Genomic DNA, 16,528 nt, shown 5'->3' with positions numbered 1-16,528 from the left:
GAACAAGTACCTTTCAGACACTGACGTTTTTCTTATGAATATATATGCTGAATACTTAACAAAGGCACACATTTTGAGGTGGTGTTCTCACGGCCACAGAGTAAACGGCACATATTGGGAGTTCCTGGTGGAGCAGCCAGGTGCTGGCTGGAGTGGGAGGGGACAGCTACACTGGCCTGAGCTCCCACTTTGGAGTAGAGTACTTATGCAAACTTTCAAATAAAGTCATTAAAATGGAAAAAAAACCCACAAAAACCTGGACACTTATATATAGCAAAAGAAAGCTTTCAAATTGAGATTTCACGTGTTGCAGGCAACCAAGGGTCGACATTTTGAGCTATGGGAAATTTGTATTCACATTTAACAAGTTTACCTTATGCAGATATCCACCTGAAAAACAAGTAAAGTTAATTTTGTTAGACTGATAGAAAAAGAATTGCAATAGCGCTTAAAGAAGTTAAACTTGGTTTAATCTCTAACATCATTTTATAATAAGCATGTATGCTAACAGACCTTAAGTGACTTTTTTTCCGGCCTGGGTTTTCTCAGAGGCTCTCCCCCCTACATTCCACCTTTAGATACTCAGGAAGCCTCCCTGTGACTTCACTTCTAGGTTGTTCTAGGCTTCTCCCCAGCGTCCCCATAGACCCCTGCACTTCACTGGGACACAAAAGTGTGGTTGACTGTCCTGCACCTGCAGGGACTACCTGCCCCGCAGGGGTTGGCCCTGGCCGCATCCCCGGAGGGAGGGCAGACGCCCCATATGCGAATATGATAAAGACGTTTACTAGCAAGGAAAGATGCTCTTCAGGTTTTTGTAAGGAGTTGCCAGGCCCCATGAGTCCACAGCAGTCGACTGTTCGTCCTTCCTTTTACTTGTGTTTTAACGTTTTTCTACCACAAAGAAGTACCACCTGCATGATCAAAGAACAAAAGCTACCAAAGCAAACGTGAAGAGAGGACTGGCAACACTGACCTCACCTGACCACACGGATTAGTGGCGGCGGAGCAGAGTCCCGTGCTCTTCCTCTCCTTAAACTCAGGGTCTCCAGAAGAAAACAAAAACATTCGGCAAACGTATAAACTTTGGGGAAAAGACAAAAATTCCCTTTGTTCTAAGCAACTTGCTCAAGTCCCCACCAGCAGGGCGCCCCCCCCCCCCCCCACCAGGGCTTTAGCGCCACTGGACTCCCCTGAGGAACTCGGCTGAAGGTGTGAGGGACGCAGAGCTTGCGGGGGGCAGTGGCGCTGTGAGGCGGCGGCGGGGAGGGGGGCGCTGAGAGGAGGGGCGCGGGAGCCTGTGAGCAAGGGGTGGGGGGCCTGAGAGGAGGGGCGCGGGGGCCTGTGAGGAAGGGGTGGGGGGCCTGAGAGGAGGGGGTGGGGGGCCCTGAGAGGAGGGGCGCGGGGGCCTGTGAGGAAGGGGTGGGGGGGCCTGAGAGGAGGCGGCGGGGGTCTGAGAAAACGCGGCGGGGAGGGGGGTCTGAGAGGAGAGGGTGGGGGGAGCCTGAGAGGAAGGCGCACGGTGGGGGGGCCTGAGGCGAGGGCGCGGGACGGGGGGGTGTCAGAGAGGAGGGCGCGGGGCCAGAGGAGGGCGCGGGGCGGGGGTCCTGAGCGAGGGGCGCCTGAGGGGAGGGCGCGGGCACGAGGGCTCGCCGCCCCGGGCCCCCCAGCCCCCGGGCACGGAAGCGCAGGGTGGCGGCCTCGGCCGGACGCGGTCGCTGTCCCCGGGGTGGCTGCAGGGCCCGCGGCTGTCTCTTGCCCTCCCGCCCGCCCCCAACGGCGCCCGCGGTGGCCGTCCTCCCGCGCTGACCTCCGACGCCGCGCCCAGCGCCCGCCCGGCCGAGGCCGAGTGGCCGAGGGGAAAGGAGCCGGGAGGCCGCAGGCCTGGCGTCCGCCCGCCGCGCCGGGGCCGCGCTCCCCCGCCGGGGCCGCCCGGGGCCCTCCCCGCCGCTCGCTGCCCGCGCCCTCCCGCCGCACTCACCCGGGCCGCGCGGAGGTGCCGCCGCGCGTTGCCGGGACAACGGCTGCGCGCCGGACGCGGAAACAGCCGAAGGTGAGCGCGGCGGACGCCGAGGCCGCCCGAAGCGTTCGAGAGGCCGGAAAGAGCCGAAGACGATCGGGAGTGTTCGTGAGGCGCCGAGGGCCCGGGCGTCCCGGTTGGTCCCCGGCTGCTGCTAGCTCCGCCGCCCGCGTCTCCCCGCGTCGCAGCCGCTGTCTGGAATCAACGATGCCAGGTCGGAACCGGGAGCCAGGAGGTCAGGAGTCGCCTGTCTGCGCACAGCGGGAACGGGTGGCGTCCTTGCAGGTGTGATGAGGACCGGCTCCCGCAGCTACACCTGTCCGAGCGAGTGGGAGGCGCGGACAGCCAGAAGCTCAAGGTGCACCTTCGTGCTGGGCCTCTACGCCGCACACCGTTGGCTGGGCTGCACTTTGTCTCATCTCCAGGAGGAGGGTGTGCTTGGAGAGTATTTCTGAGCAAAGCCAGCGGATTCCAGGTAACTTGACGTGTAGGGACTCCTTCGGCGAGAAGGTGGCAGGAGGGTACGCTCTGCTTTATCGCATCCCCGTCGGAAACCAGCCTGACTCCGGGGACGGGTTGCGTTCCCAGAGGCGCTGCAAGGTGTGCCCTGACCTTTTCCGTCAGGTGGTTTCAACTTCGAAATTGACTTTGAATAACAAAGGAGCGTCTTGTCATTAAAGGAAAAAAAAAAGTTGCTACGGCGAAAAGGTACCATTGTTAAATAGATGAAACGATAAAAGAGGAAAGTGCAGATATTACTGGATCCGACAGTTTGGGGTGCTGGATCATATAGGCACAGGGAAGATCCCATTTTTTTAAAATTTTTTGTTATTATTATTTATTTATGATAGTCACAGAGAGAGAGAGAGAGAGAGAGAGAGAGAGGCAGAGACACAGGCAGAGGGAGAAGCAGGCTCCATGCACCGGGAGCCCGATGTGGGATTCGATCCTGGGTCTCCAGGATCGCGCCCTGGGCCAAAGGCAGGCGCCGAACCGCTGCGCCACCCAGGGATCCCAAGATCCCATTTTTTAAAACCTAATTTTCTGGACGGCTGAGTGGCTCAGTGGGTGAGCGTCTGCCTTTGCCTCGCTGCGCGGAGCCTGCTTCTCCCTCTGCTTGTGTCTCTGCCTCTTTTTGTGTGTCCCATGAATAAATAAATAAAATCTTTTAAAAACAAAAACCTCGTTTTCATGGACACTAGAACTTTTTTTATTGAAAACATATGTAGCATTGTGTACGTTTAACATGTACTGTGAAGTGCTTTGATATGCTCATGTTGTAACATGTTGATGTGATGTGAGTCCTATCACGTAATTACAGTATAGGATCATTATCTATGATCGTCTCACTGTGCATTAGGTTCCCGTAGCTCATGACAGCCCCTTACAGGCCTCGACCCTGGACCCTGGATCCTAGACACCATGTCTCCTGCCCTCCATACATTAGGTCCCTACGGCTCATCACAGCTCCTTACAGGCCTTGATCGTGGACGCTGGACCCTTGACCCTGGAGACCAAGTCTCCTAACCTCCTCCCCGCCCCCATAAGACACACTAGAAGCGAGCACACACTCCTCTATCGCCATGACGGAGAACCATGGCCCGAGTGTCCAGCGCCATTCACTACGCTACGGAATTTCAGAAGCACACGCTCAATCTAGTGAAGGGCGCGTCTACCGGATCCAATTGCACTTTACACTCTGTAGTTTAAAACCCAGTTCGCGCCGGATTCAAGCCTCCGAGGTGAGGCGGCGTTTTCTTCTCACGCATCCGTCAACACGGCCCCGGCCAATCAGGGCCAGGCCTCTGACCCCATTGGCTGCTGGTCCCCCAATCCGGAGACACGCACTGGGCCGCACGGACGCGAGGTTGGCGACACAACACAGCCCGCGCCGCGGCCCCGCCCCGCGTCCGTACGTGCGAGCGCGCGCGCCCGCCGCTGGCCAATGGCAGTGCCTCCACGGGGGCGCGCCCGCCTGAAACCCCAGGCGTGCGCGTCCCCGCGTGCGTCGTGCCGCCCCGCCCCGCCCCGCCCCGCCCCGCGTGGCGTCCCCGCCGTCTCCGCCGGGCCGCCGTAGCCGGAACTCGCCGTAGGCGACCTGGGCCTCCTGGACCGGAGCGGCGGCCGCGGCATCGGCGCCCGCAGCCTCGTCTGCCGCTCGCCGGCCGCGGAGGGCTCGTGCCGGGGCGCGCGCCGCGCGGCCGCTGCTTCCGAGGCGGGACGACCACACCGGGGTCGCGGCTTCTGTGCAGCGGGCGCTCGGGGGCCGGGTCTGCGCGGCCCGGTCGGTCCTGCGGGCGCCCGGGCGGCCCCCGGGGAACCTGCGAAACCAGGCTGCTGCGAGGCGTTGATGAAGAAGGTGACTGGTGGCAGGGGCTCGGGAGGGGTGGGCCCCGCGCCCGGTCGTTAGGGCGAGGCCGGTCCGCGGGAGCGGGGAAGGGCCTGCGGTTCGCGCGCGGTGCTTTGTCGGGGTGGCCCGGGCGGGGGGTCGCGACCGGGCCCGGCCGCGGTGACAGCCCCCTTTGTGCGTAGCCCGCCTGCGGCCCGACGCGGAGGGTCTGGCTCTTTCCTTCCCGAAACCCGACGAACGGTGTTGGGGCCGACTCCGCCCGCGCGCGCGGTCAGGAAGGAGCGCTGGAGGTTTTCGGTAAAGGGATTCCATGCCCGTGGCTTCCTTTTTCTGTAGGGGGGAGCTCCGATGTGTGTCAATATCCTCCCGGTTCCGAAAGGCCGAGTCTTCCCGTGCCCAGCCTCGTGTCAGCCAGGACTCCGCCAGGCAGGCGGGCAGGTGTATTGTGTTGTGGCTGCTGCGTGCCTTGCTGGATCCTGGCTTCACTCTGGGCAGTCGGGGGCAACAGGTCCCTGGGAGGAGGGTCTCCACATTGTACCCCGGACAGAGGCCCTTCCAGGTATTTGCAGGTCCCTTAAGCAGGGAAGGGAAGGTGGAGAAACGGACTGGGGAGATGTCCGGTGCCACCAAGTCCCTTAAAAAAAAAAAAAAGTTTGGGTATTTGTCCCATATAGTTTTTTTGTCGAGGTTTTTGCTTTTCTTGTTTTAACTAGCCTCAGCTAAGCCAGTCAAATGGTTTGTAAGTCCAATTCCAATGGATTAAGCTGTTAGAGGTCATTTTATGACAAAGTGCATCAGAGCCGTAGTAGGTGTTACTCTGATTTTTTACTCATTTGCGCACTTTCCAGCGAGAAAGTCCTTGTCCCTGGTTCTGTATTTCACGGTTGGCCCTTGATGCCTTTGTTCACTTTTCCTTTTTTGAAATGGAAACGTTTCCCTCCTGGGCGGTTGTGTTGACACACAGCTTGGGCACAGTGTCAACACCTGTTGAGGAATCTAATATTTATCCTTCTTGTTTTATCACAGATACACATTCCTGGCCCTTGTAGGGCTCATAGTGTTGATACTAACCTGCTTGAGTTAATTTTTTGAGTGGGTCTGCGTTCTGGGACGCAGGCATCGTTAGAGTTTTGTTGTCGTTGACATTTTACACTGCCGTGGGTCACAAACCGAATGCCACAATTTTATTAGCAGTTGTCCAGTTTTTGCGCAGCCCTCTTCTGCTGCTGCTTGCATTTGGATCGGGACATGCCCGTGGGGTCGCCTGCACGGGTGGCTCCCACCTGTTTCACGCCACGGGCTCCTTTGTTGCAAAAGCATTTTAAATTTGTGAATCTCCTAGGCAGCACACAGCTCCTACCCTGGGAGGCAAGATTCCCAGAAAGCCCGAGCTTATGATGACTCTTTATGTGTGTTTTAAAATGAGCAGGCGGCCTGGCCGCCGCGGGCCACCGTGGGGTCCCCCGTGCAGGCAGGCGGGGTGCACCCGGGCCCACCTGCGGGGCCGCCGTGCGGGCAGGTGCGCGGCCCGGAGCCCCGCGCGTTTTGGGGGCGGGGAGGGGTGGGGTCTGGGGCGCGGGCGCGGGCGCGGGCGGCGCGGGGAGAGGCCCGGCGCGCAGGCCCTGAGCCGCGGCCCGCAGGGTAGGTGCGTCCCGCCCGGCCCGACCCCGGGTCCCCGCCGCCCCCCTGCCCCCCCGCCCCGACCCTCCCCCCCGCTCTCACCCCGCGACCCCGCCGGCCGGGGCGCCGCGCGGGCAGGGACGTCCGCACTCGGGCCCTGGGGCCGCCCGCCTGCCGCCTCCGCGCGGTGGGCCGCGGGGTCCTGGTCCTGGGGGCGGCCGGGGCGGCGCGGCCGGGCCGGGCGGCGGCGGGGCGGCGGCGGCGGGCGGGCGGCCGGGAGGGGATCGGGAACAAACAACGGCGGCCATGTTGAGAGGGCATCGGTGCGCTAAAGTTGTGGGGCCGGCTGCCGGGCGCGCGCCTCACCGGGCCCCCCTCCCCTGCCCGGCCAGGATGACAGTGAAGTTGGGAGACGGCGGCGGCCGCGGGGAGGACGGGCTCAAGCGGCTGGGGAAGCGCTCGGCCGACGACGACTCGCTGGAGGGCGAGGGGCCCGGCGGCGGGGACGCGGCCGACGACAGCGGCGCCACAAAGAGGGACGCCAGGCCCCCCCGGGACGGCGGCGACGGCCCCCCGGGCCCCGCGGGCGGCCCCCCGGCACCGGCCCCGTCCCCGCCGCCCGCCGGCCCGCAGGACCAGCACCACTTCCTCCGCTCCAGCGTCAGGCCGCAGAGCAAGAGGCTCAGGAAGGACTCATCGTCCGCCGGCGGCAGCGGCGGAGCGGGCGGCTCGGGGCCCCGCGGAAAAGGTGAGGGGCGTGGGGGAGGGGCGGGGGGACCGGGGGGCCTGGGGGGACCCGGGGAGCCCGCGGCGGGAGCCGCCGCCGCCGCCGCCGCCCGCGCGCAGGACGCCCTCCCGGGCCGCACAATGGATTCCTGGGGTGGGTGGGCTCGGGCTCCCGGCGAGGACCATGACCCGCTCGGGCTGCTCCGGTGCACACAATGGTGCGGCGAGACCACAATACCTGCTGGCTCTGTCCCGCTCGGCCAGACCTGCAATAAAGGACCCCTGTCCCAGGAAGCCAGAGGTGACGGCCGGCGCCGTCCCACTTGGGCCATCGCCCTCTGCCGCGGGCCCTCTGGGGGCCTCAGGGTGCAGCCCTTGGAGCCACGAAGGGTGCCTTGGGTGCAGCAGAAACTGCCCCCCGCGGCAGGAAACACTTGAGCCCCGACACAGCAGGGAGCGGTCTCCGCCTTTGCCCTGGTGTTCCGGGTAGGGTCGGGTCTGGGGTGGTACAGCCTCCTGGTGTCCCCACCCTGATGATAGGAAAGCCACGTGCCAGCGGCACTGCTGCTTTTGCTTGTTTATGCTTCTACGTTCTTGATCGTGCACTGAGCTCCTCTCACCATCCTTTTCATTTCAGGCCAAGTTTGCAGCACTTTTCTAGGTAGCAGATGTAACCGTTCCAGTGAGTTTTACAGGAAAAAAAAAAAAACAAAACTTAGTTCCTTGGAGGAAATGGTAATTTAAATTTGTTAGAAACCCTTGAAGATTTGAAAAACGAACAATTTCAGAAACTGAGGGAGAACCATTTTGGAGACCTGTGCCCAATGTGTACAATTACACATGCTCCCGCCTTTGCCTTACCTGAGGAGGGCTGGCCTCTGAAATCATCCTGGCCTTACCAGGTTTTTGGTAAAGATCCTTGATGAAAGCCTTGATGATGCTTAAAGCTGCGAGTTTCGGGTGATTTAGTGTGTTCCGGAAATCAAACCTTGGGTCCTATGCATTTATGTTGGTGTGAAAGCTGCTGATCAATTAAGAAAGCATTGATGGTTTAACAGCTTTACTTTGTAAAAAATAGTTTTTCATTCCTAGTTACAGGTGTGTTATCACCGATAAGCTCCTGGAATGCCTTCAAGGGTTTGTTTTTGGCCTCAGACGCCCCAGCAGCATCCACGGCCTTGCCAGCGGGGCCCTCTGACCTGCATCTGCTTGTTTGCCATGTTGAATCCACCAGAAGGACATGCACCTGTGAGATGAACAGCACTGATGCCCAGATGCAACAGGGTGGTGGAGTGAAAGCGCTCTGTCGCCTGTAAATGCCCACCTGTGGGTCAGGCGGAAGTGGTGCTCACGCTTCAGTGTGCAGGACTCTTGGTGGCCAGGTGATGAGGGAAGTCTGCATTTGTTGGCATAGTTGAGCAAGGCTCAGACGGAGAAGGGCTCCTGGATTAGCCTCACATCAGTCGTTGGCACCCCTGTCCTTGGTTCTTGTCCCAGTGTGTGGCTTGGAGCAGCAACTGACTTTCCGCTAGGAAGATGGAAATTGGTTAGAATTGGTGCTTCTTGTGACTTTTTTATATATTTTACTGTTTTAGGAAGCAAATATTTCTTTAAGTTAATAAAGCTAAACCATAATGGTGGCTTTTGGGAACAAGAAGTATGTCTGCTTTGCTTCACAGAAATCATTGCACCTGGAGTTGCCTGGTGGGACCTGATCTTGTCTGTACCTGTCACTGTACCCAGGACACCCCGTCCTCATGCCTCCATAACCTCTGCTTGCTTATTATCTCCGTTAGCAGCCAGCAACGATCTGATTCTGACAGCATGCCTGGTAACCTCTGAGGACATTTCTTAGAGGACCGCTTGTCTTACAGACTCTGAAAATCTCCACCTGGGGTCCTGAGTGCGGATCAGTGAGGAAACAGAGTCCTGGCATTTGTTAGTTTTTCAGTTTAAAACAGTATAATTTCCATTATGCTTGAGGAATCCTCCCGGCCCAGTCGTTGGTGGTTCTTTGATCACTTAACTGCTCTTGCCAGTTTGAATCTGAACGGACAGGCATCAGAAACTTGCAGTGAGTCTGGAGGAAAACTTGTGGGGAAAAGGAAGTCTGCCCTGTGATTCTGTCCACACCACTAAGTTTTCTTTCTAAGAAGACATTCTTTTGTCAGCTTCAATGATTAACAATTCTTTTGTAGTACAATTCCAAATTAGGTTCTTTTTGAATTTTAAGGGGCAGGGAGCTGAGACCTAGCATCTGTGTGTCACACGTCTTACATCTCTGTTATTCTTATTTTAAATGGTCGCAGAAGCTGAGGTTTGTTCCTCTAATAATGTGTTGGACTTAAACAGAAGGTAAGCTGCAGGCCAGAAACCGGTAGATGTGCTTGATGCCATCGCACAGATTCCTCCTGCCCCACTGTGATGCCCAGAGTGACTCGAGGGTGCCTTTGAGAGTGAGACTCAGAATTCATGGATCTGTAAGAACCTGGTCCAGGACACAGCCCCCGAGGCCCTTACCCCTCTGGCCAGTATGCGATCTGGGTGATGCTGGGCAAACTGATCTCTTTCTTGGAGCCTCAATTTCTCTCTCTCTAAATGAGGGTAATGCCAGTGCCTGGCTCACCACAATAAATAACACAGCCTAGCCCTGCCATATGTGGTTAAAAGGCTCCCAAGTGCTCCTGTTATTGAAAATGTGGATAGCTTTGAGGTTAGGGAGCTACAGAGTCTGGACAGGTAGACTGGGTCGGTCGGGTGTCACCTGTCGGGAGGTAGAGAGAGAGAGGTCTCAGGAATGCCCCTGAACTGCTGCCTGTCCTATTGGGACAGTCGAGGTAAGCTCAGGGTAGACTCTTGGTTTCTTTGCTGCCCTTCAGCTCCCCACCCGACCCCACTGCCTCCTCCCAAGAACCTTCATTCCACCCGACTGCCGACAAGCTGGCCATCTCCACAGTTGTGCAATGTCACCAGGTTTCACTGTGCTTGTGCTTAGAAATCAGCAGATCACCAAAGAGAACTTACCTATATTTTACCTTAAGTACGGGCTGCTTGTAGTTTCTAGGTGCTTTTAAAAGACAACATATGAGTCACCCCAGTGCGGTCAAGCTTTGGGAGACAAGTACCATACTGGAGAGAGAGGGGTGAACCAGCCATCAGGAGGCCCGGTTTCTCCCTGTACAGCTGCTTTGGGGCTGGCTCAGCCACACAGGGAAAGGCCTTGAAGTGCCCAAACTTATGTTCCTTACGTCCAAAATGGGTTAAGTGAGATAGTGCTTAAAGCTGCCCTGACCTTAACGTTTAGGGGTGAATAGGTCAACTGTGCAGACGGGGCTTGGATCCTGTGTTTTGAGAGAGCATTCTTTAAGGTCGGTTGCCTGAAAACAGGGTAGCTGTGTGTCTGTGGGCTCTGCGTGGCCCTGCCTCTGGGGGAACCCTGGGCAGGGAGTGGTCAGAGTGCTCCCTCCACCCAGGGGCGTGCCCGCATGTCATGCAGGCACAGTTTGCTTGTCTGCTCTGCAGTCACTTGTGTTGTCACTTCTTGGGCATTTGGTCCAGGCCCCAGGACTGGTTGAAGTATGGCCATGCATGACACAAACTCCCTGTCCCTCATATTCTGAGGACGGAGAGGGACAATCAGATTGTCACAGACCACGGACGCCATAGTGCTCTGATTCTTAGCCCGGTGTGACTCAGTAAGTAATGTTTAATAAAATCAGGTGCAGCGACAACAGTGTGGAGCCCACTGTGGCCACCTGAGCAGCGGCATCAGGCTTTGCTGAAAGCCCTCCGACCTTGTTGGGAGAAGAGGAGGAAGGCAAGGCATGCACCCGCCACCCTGTGTGGTGCCGCAGAAGGTGGAACACACAGTAACACACATCCTATCGCATGACGGGGACACCCTGTACACGGTAGGTCAGGAGACCTGTGTCCCTGGCCACTTCAAAGACGATCCCTGCTGGACGTGTGCAGGCTAGAGAGGAAAACACCTGAAACCCAGGGGCTTTTGGTAAATTACTAAGTTCAGAGTTGCATGGATTCCTCTGCTTCACGTCGGAGACAAGGACAGACAGCGTAGATGAGGTAACGTTTGAATGTTGGTTTTAAGGCTGAGGTACTTTCTAAAGACCTTGTTGGCTTTTAACGTCAAAACTAACGTTTCTATCGTGGTTACCTGTGGAATCGTCCTTTGCCCACCAAGGATACTGTAGGATTTTCATTTCACGTCGTGTGCGGTGTCTTGTTTTGGATCATACGAAGGTATGAGGCTGGTAGAGGCAGGATTTCGGACAGCGACGTAAATGCGAGCACGAGCTTCACGGTAGGCGGTGGAGCCTGGAATCGGCCTGGCAGCCAGCGTGAGAAATGCCAGAGGAGGAAGTCGCATTGGCGAGGGGCATTGAGAATGATCGACCAAGTCTTCACCTTCTTTGATGAAGAATGCAGATGTTTTCAGAGAAACGAGGTTTTAGTGATGCTCTCAGACATTTTAGAGAGGCGGTGCCCATGGGGGAGCCCAGCCCTGGGAGCATGGAGGATGTGAGGCGCCGCGGCAGCGCCTGGGGTCGCCTGACCCTGGAGTCCCGCATCCCCTTTCGCTCACGGGATAGGTGTCAGAGGTGGGCGCGCTGCAGGAGCTCCCAGGGCCGCGGGGCCGCAGGGCCATGGCCGCTGCGCTCCTCTGCAGACACCGGGTCAGGCCGAAATGGGTGGAGGCCGCGGTGGGGGGCGGAGACACCAGGGCAGCCTGCCAAGGCGATGCCGCCGTGAGGGGGAGCGGCCTCAGTCCTCATCTTCCCGTCTGTGGCCTTCGTGGAGAGGGTGCCCCCTCAGTCATGTCTGGGCTCTAATGCGAGCCTGGGGGCCTGACACGGGTGACGTGTGCTACGAGGGGCATAGGAGTGGCCCCCGGAGACCTTGGCTTAGCGCCGCCTCCTCGGTTGCGGCACGTTGTGCCCTGAGGTGGCCAGGGAGTGGAGCGGGTGTGCCACCCTCGGCCTCGTACCGCAGACCTGGCCCCAGGAGGTGGCCTGCGCCACCGACCGCCTGCCCTTGGCTCATGCGGGGGTGTCTTTGCAGCTGACAAGGGGCAGAGTGAATGAAGCAAGGGGAGCCTCCCGTGTTCTCCCCTCTGGGGACGTCACTGAGCAGCTCGTAGTGCTGGTCTGCGCCCTCTCCTCTAATGTTCCGACCCTGCCAAGGCACTTTCTCAGACTCTGAAAGAAAGCTCTGGGCCAGTGAGTTGTTGCTCGGTGGGACAGGTCGGCACATCTTCTGTCTCTGACCTGAGTTAAGTCGCACGGGTTCGTTTTTAACTCCTGCCATTAACTCCTGCCATTCATTAGCTGTGCGGCTTTGGGAACATCACTGAACCGGTCGGTCCCCTTATCAGACTGAGCAGGGGGTGTCGAGGTCCAGTTCCCTCCAACCTCGCATCTCTGGATTCTGTAGCTCAGAGCATAATGAAGATACGGAAGCAGCCATGATGCCAACAGCAGCCACCACGGTGCCGTGTGGCTCGGGAGGCAGATACCCAGACTTGGTTCTGGCTGTCCAGTGACCTTGGCCCACCTCTGAAATGTGGACAGTAGCTACGCACCGTGAGTACAAAAGGGAGTGAAGCGTTTGCACCTGGCTTCAAGGTGCTGTAGAAGTCCCCGCTCCCTTCCTCGTCTGAGCAGCAATGTGGCGTGCCAGGCAGGGTGCTCCTCTGGGCCTCGGTGTCCCCTGGTGGAAGATGAGGATTATCTCCTCCTCTTTGGGTGCTATGAGGAGCATAGATGGTGCTGTTCCAGGCTCATGCAGAGATGTATGACGGGAGGGGGTGTAGAGGAGGCAGGCAGCCTGGCTTGTCCAACGGTGGAGTGAGCAGCCTCGCAGCCTTGGAAGGCAGACCCCGGCCACACATGTGCACCCCCCAAATGCAAGCCCTGGAGAGCAGGCCGTGGCCGGGGTTGGTAGTTTGGAGACCAAGGAGGAGGCTGGTAAAGTTGTCTTACTGGGGTGGTGTGGAGCTGGCCTGGTCACAGAAATGGGGACAGGAGAAGCGGGGTGGCCCCTGGCAGCTGGGGGCCTGTGACAGAGAAGTCAGCTCTGCTGGAGGCACTGGGTCTCAAGGGTAGGAGAGGGGCCCATGACCTGTTCTCTGTCCGTTTCCAAACTCTCGTGGAGCATTTGCGGTGTGAGGCCTGGTGGCAGGCTTGGGCGCAGGACAGCCAGACGCCGTCCCTGCTTTCAGAGGCCTCGCTGTGGGCACCCTCTTTCTGTACGTCGTTTCCCTCCAGGTTCCTCAGATACCAGCTTCTCATCATGCAGACCCTTGTTCACCTATGTGGCCTCAGAAATGTAGCAGATGGAGGCTTGATGGTGGGCCTTTACTTTTTTTTTTCCTGGGCTTCTTGCAAGCGCCCCCACTCCCCCCAGAGAAAGCCCCCGTACCCACCCTTTCTTGTTCACAGCGGTCTTGTCTTTCCACCTCCGGCCATTCTGCTTCTGCCCTCGCCTGCTTCTCTCTTACCCTGCATGCATCACAGTTTTCATCGCAGTGCTGCTGTGCAGGTGGGAGGCTCCGCCAGGGGCCAATCCCCCCACAGGACCTATGGTCCTGCTTCTTGTTTGTTTCTGCTGGAGCCGGAGTGCTTGGGTGAGCCCGAGGCAAAGGCCTGAGCCATCGTCATCTGAAATTTGGGGGATGGACCAGAGATGGCCTGTTCTCTTTCTACTCTGAAGTTTTGTGATTTTACTTTACTTTTTGAAAGCATTCGGTGTCTAGAATGATGGTCACCAAATGTTAGAAATGGTTATTTGGGGGTGATGGGCCTTCTCTTTTGGACGTTTTGAATGTTCGAGTGTTGACTTTATCCTGCGCTCTATCCCTGAGGTTCCATCCAGCTCAGAAATGTTTCCATTGTGTTTTCCTTCCTCGATTGTCCTCCTTGTCTTGGGTCTCAGCAGTGCTGTGGGCCAGTGAAATCTCACGAGAGCTGGCCAGACCTCTGTGTTCCAGGTTCTTCACAAGCATACTCTGTTGCTTTCAAGTATGTCCAGTAACGGTGTGGGCTGGCAGAGACGTAAACCTGAGCTGGGATTGTCTGGCTGGTTAGCAAGTTGCCTGACAAAAAAAGAGAGTTAAGCCATGATCCCTGCAAATGTGCTTGAAAGTCGCTCCCCGCTGGAGACATCTTGAAGTGTTGGGTTCACTAAGTAGGTCATGTCTTGGGCTGGGTTTGGTTTGGTGAGGAATGGATCAAGTCAGATCTGTATCGAGTACACCCTTAACCCACTGGCAGCAGTTTGCTGCCTGGAGGACAGTTCTCCTGTGGCTGCGGGCCAGGGAGGGTGCAGCTGGAACAGGCGCAGCTGGAACAGGGCAGGCCGGGCTCTGAAACCCTGAGCCTGACGGGGTCACACTGAGGACCCAGAGTAGCAAGCTGTCAGAGGCTGGCACCCTGTGCAGTGGTGGAAAGTGTGCTGGCCAGTGCAGGAGCCGCTAGCCACACGTGGACATTGCCACTAGAAATATGGCTTGTGTGAACGAGGAACTGGGTTTTTTATTTTATTGACATCTATTTGCATTTTCATCTCCTCACGTGGGTAGCAGCAGCGGAATTGGACAGCGCGGCGGTCATAAACGGCGATTTTCGGGACCCTGTCACGTTGCCTTCTGAAGTCACTGAATTGGTGTGCTTTTCCACAGGAGAGAATCTCCCCCATTTTATTTAGCTGCATGATTTTTCTGCATGTATGACAACACACTTTGCTCTCCGATACCCGACTGATTACAAAATGCTCTTTATTTTGGCATAATAACACAGATCCATGGCACACTCTGTGGAGGGACAACAGGTGTGTCAGTGCACGGTGACCCTGCCGCCTCCTGTCCCTCAAGCCACCCCTGTCCCATGCCTTTCTTTCCAGGGATGGTGTCTGTAAGTAAATACATGGATTAATGGACTTACAATGTTTCACTCCCTCTGGTTTTCTGTGAACTCCCTGCCTTCTGCCCCTGCTCTGAGGCCGACCCTTGTCACGGGGGTGAGGGGGTGAGGGAAGTGTATCCACACAGGGAGGCCCTCCCTGATTGCCCAGGAAGAGGGCTTCCCTCGAAACCTCAAACTCATGATTATCTTACTAGGAAAGCTTTTTAATGATAATCTGCATTTGTTTCTTTGCTTTTCAAAGCGTTTTTACATTTATGATCTTATTTTTACCAACCCAACCCTCCCCCCAACTGTTCAGAGTTTGATGATTGCTCGGCATTGATGGTCCTGAAGTTACGCAGGCTGGAATTCCGGTCTTTGCCCGCGTTGTGCTGGGGCTTCCCTTTCCTCTGAGGAAGGAACCAGATGGGTGGGACAATTGGGTTAGGTCATAAAAGGTTTTATCTGTGACCTTTGCCTCCCGTTGATGAGGCTGTCAGATCTGGAGGGCAGTGGAGCCTCATCATACTTCCTCCTGCCTTCCCCTTTCAGTCTGGTCTCCAAGGACCCATCCTGAGAGTAGAAACTGATGCTTCCAGAGCACCTACAAGGTCGTCAGTTCACTCTCACAACATCAGATTTTGTTGGTGGAAATTGATCAAGCAAAAAGGACTTCTTCTAAGACCTTTTAAAGGTTCTTTAAAGACACCAAATGATTCATATTCGGAAGTTTGGGTTATATCTACGAGGAGGTGGCGCTTCGCACACACTCAAATGTTTTCCTGAGTTTGAATTTCAATTTGTTGATTTGAAAAGACAAGAGTTATTTTACCCCAAACACATTTGAGAAAGAAGTTGTGATAAATGTGGGTTTTTAGGTCATGGGGGCAAAAGGCTGTCTGCCTCTGATGGTCATCATGCTCTCTCAGTGGGTCTGCAGAAATGCTCATTCTTCTTTTTCTCGCTATAAAAAGATTGGAAAGAATTATGAAGTCAAATCAGGGTGAGGCCATTGCTGAATAGCCCCAGCAGGCCTGCGGCAGCATGTCTCAGGAACTGTCCTACAGTGGCACCCTTGGCGGGAGGGGTGGGGGGAAGGGCTTGTGCAATGGGGCTGTCCCTAGCTCCGCAGCCTTCTAAAACAGGTCACTGTACGGTTCTTTCTCTCCAAGGAGCCGACGGTGGCGGATCATCATCCGGAAGTGGGTCTGGAGCTGCCCCTGCCGCCCCTGCAGGGGGCTCTCGCTCATCTTCCCGGAACTTGGGGTCTTCCAGCGGCGAGAAGGAAGAAGGCAAGAAGGCCCGGCGGCAGTGGGAGTCGTGGAGCACAGAGGATAAGAATACTTTCTTCGAGGGGCTGTATGAGGTGAGCCCTGGGGCTGGGCCGGGGCTGGGACAGGTGGCCGAGACTCCCAGCCTCTCTCCACATTGTCAGTTGTCCTCTGCCTGGCCGACCTCATGGCTGCGAGATCTATTAGGTCGGCACTGCCTTGGGCAACTCCTCCTAGGTGGCAGGCATGGGTCCCCAAGGCCTGGCACTTGCCCTCTGACCTTGGCCTTTTATCCCCTCATTGTGACTTTAAAAGCTGATACTTGATAACTAAGTGGTTATTAGGAGGTGTCTTTGTTTTTCTGCAAGAGTCTACTGGTTGTCTCAGATACAGTCTTTGTTTTTTAAAAAATTTTATTTACTTATTTGAGAAGAGAGAACTTCTGCAAGTGGGGGGGGGGGAGAGGCAGAGAGAGGGGGAGAGAGAATCTCAAGCAAACTCCCCATGTAGCTTGGAGCCCAGTGCAGGGCTCATGCCCATGACCTGAGATCCTGACCTGGGCCAAAACCACATGTCAGACGCTCAACTGATTGAGCCACCCAGGCACCCCTCAAATACGTTC

The 16,528-nt window shown here is 56.9% G+C and overlaps 2 protein-coding genes across 7 annotated transcripts in view; one reads left to right on the top strand and one right to left on the bottom strand.

Annotated features, from left to right (window-relative positions):
- Positions 1 to 992, bottom strand: part of IFT140 (intraflagellar transport 140) — an 82,965-nt gene extending 81,973 nt beyond the window's left edge. The window contains exon 1 of one of the 2 annotated variants that reach the window (XM_041747596.1): positions 977 to 992. The gene's annotated coding sequence lies outside the window, so the exon portion shown is untranslated. Of the gene's footprint in view, positions 1 to 373; positions 390 to 976 lie in introns of those variants that run through there. The other variant, XM_041747599.1, reaches the window with a different exon arrangement.
- A 3,071-nt stretch (positions 993 to 4,063) lies between these two features.
- CRAMP1 (cramped chromatin regulator homolog 1) overlaps positions 4,064 to 16,528 on the top strand; it is a 55,140-nt gene continuing 42,675 nt past the window's right edge. The window contains exons 1-3 of one of the 5 annotated variants that reach the window (XM_041747754.1): positions 4,064 to 4,379; positions 6,383 to 6,738; positions 15,808 to 16,001. In XM_041747754.1, the coding sequence (XP_041603688.1) occupies positions 6,384 to 6,738; positions 15,808 to 16,001 (549 nt within the window). In that variant the 5' untranslated portion in view covers positions 4,064 to 4,379; position 6,383. Of the gene's footprint in view, positions 4,380 to 5,958; positions 6,012 to 6,189; positions 6,739 to 7,808; positions 16,002 to 16,528 lie in introns of those variants that run through there. The other 4 variants (XM_041747755.1, XM_041747753.1, XM_041747752.1 and 1 more) reach the window with 4 other exon arrangements.

The sequence above is a fragment of the Vulpes lagopus genome, chromosome 3 (assembly GCF_018345385.1).
Source record: "Vulpes lagopus strain Blue_001 chromosome 3, ASM1834538v1, whole genome shotgun sequence".
Lineage (NCBI taxonomy): Eukaryota > Metazoa > Chordata > Mammalia > Carnivora > Canidae > Vulpes > Vulpes lagopus.
The sequence above is the reverse complement of the archived record's forward strand: the minus strand, read 5'-3'. Positions and strand labels throughout refer to the sequence as shown.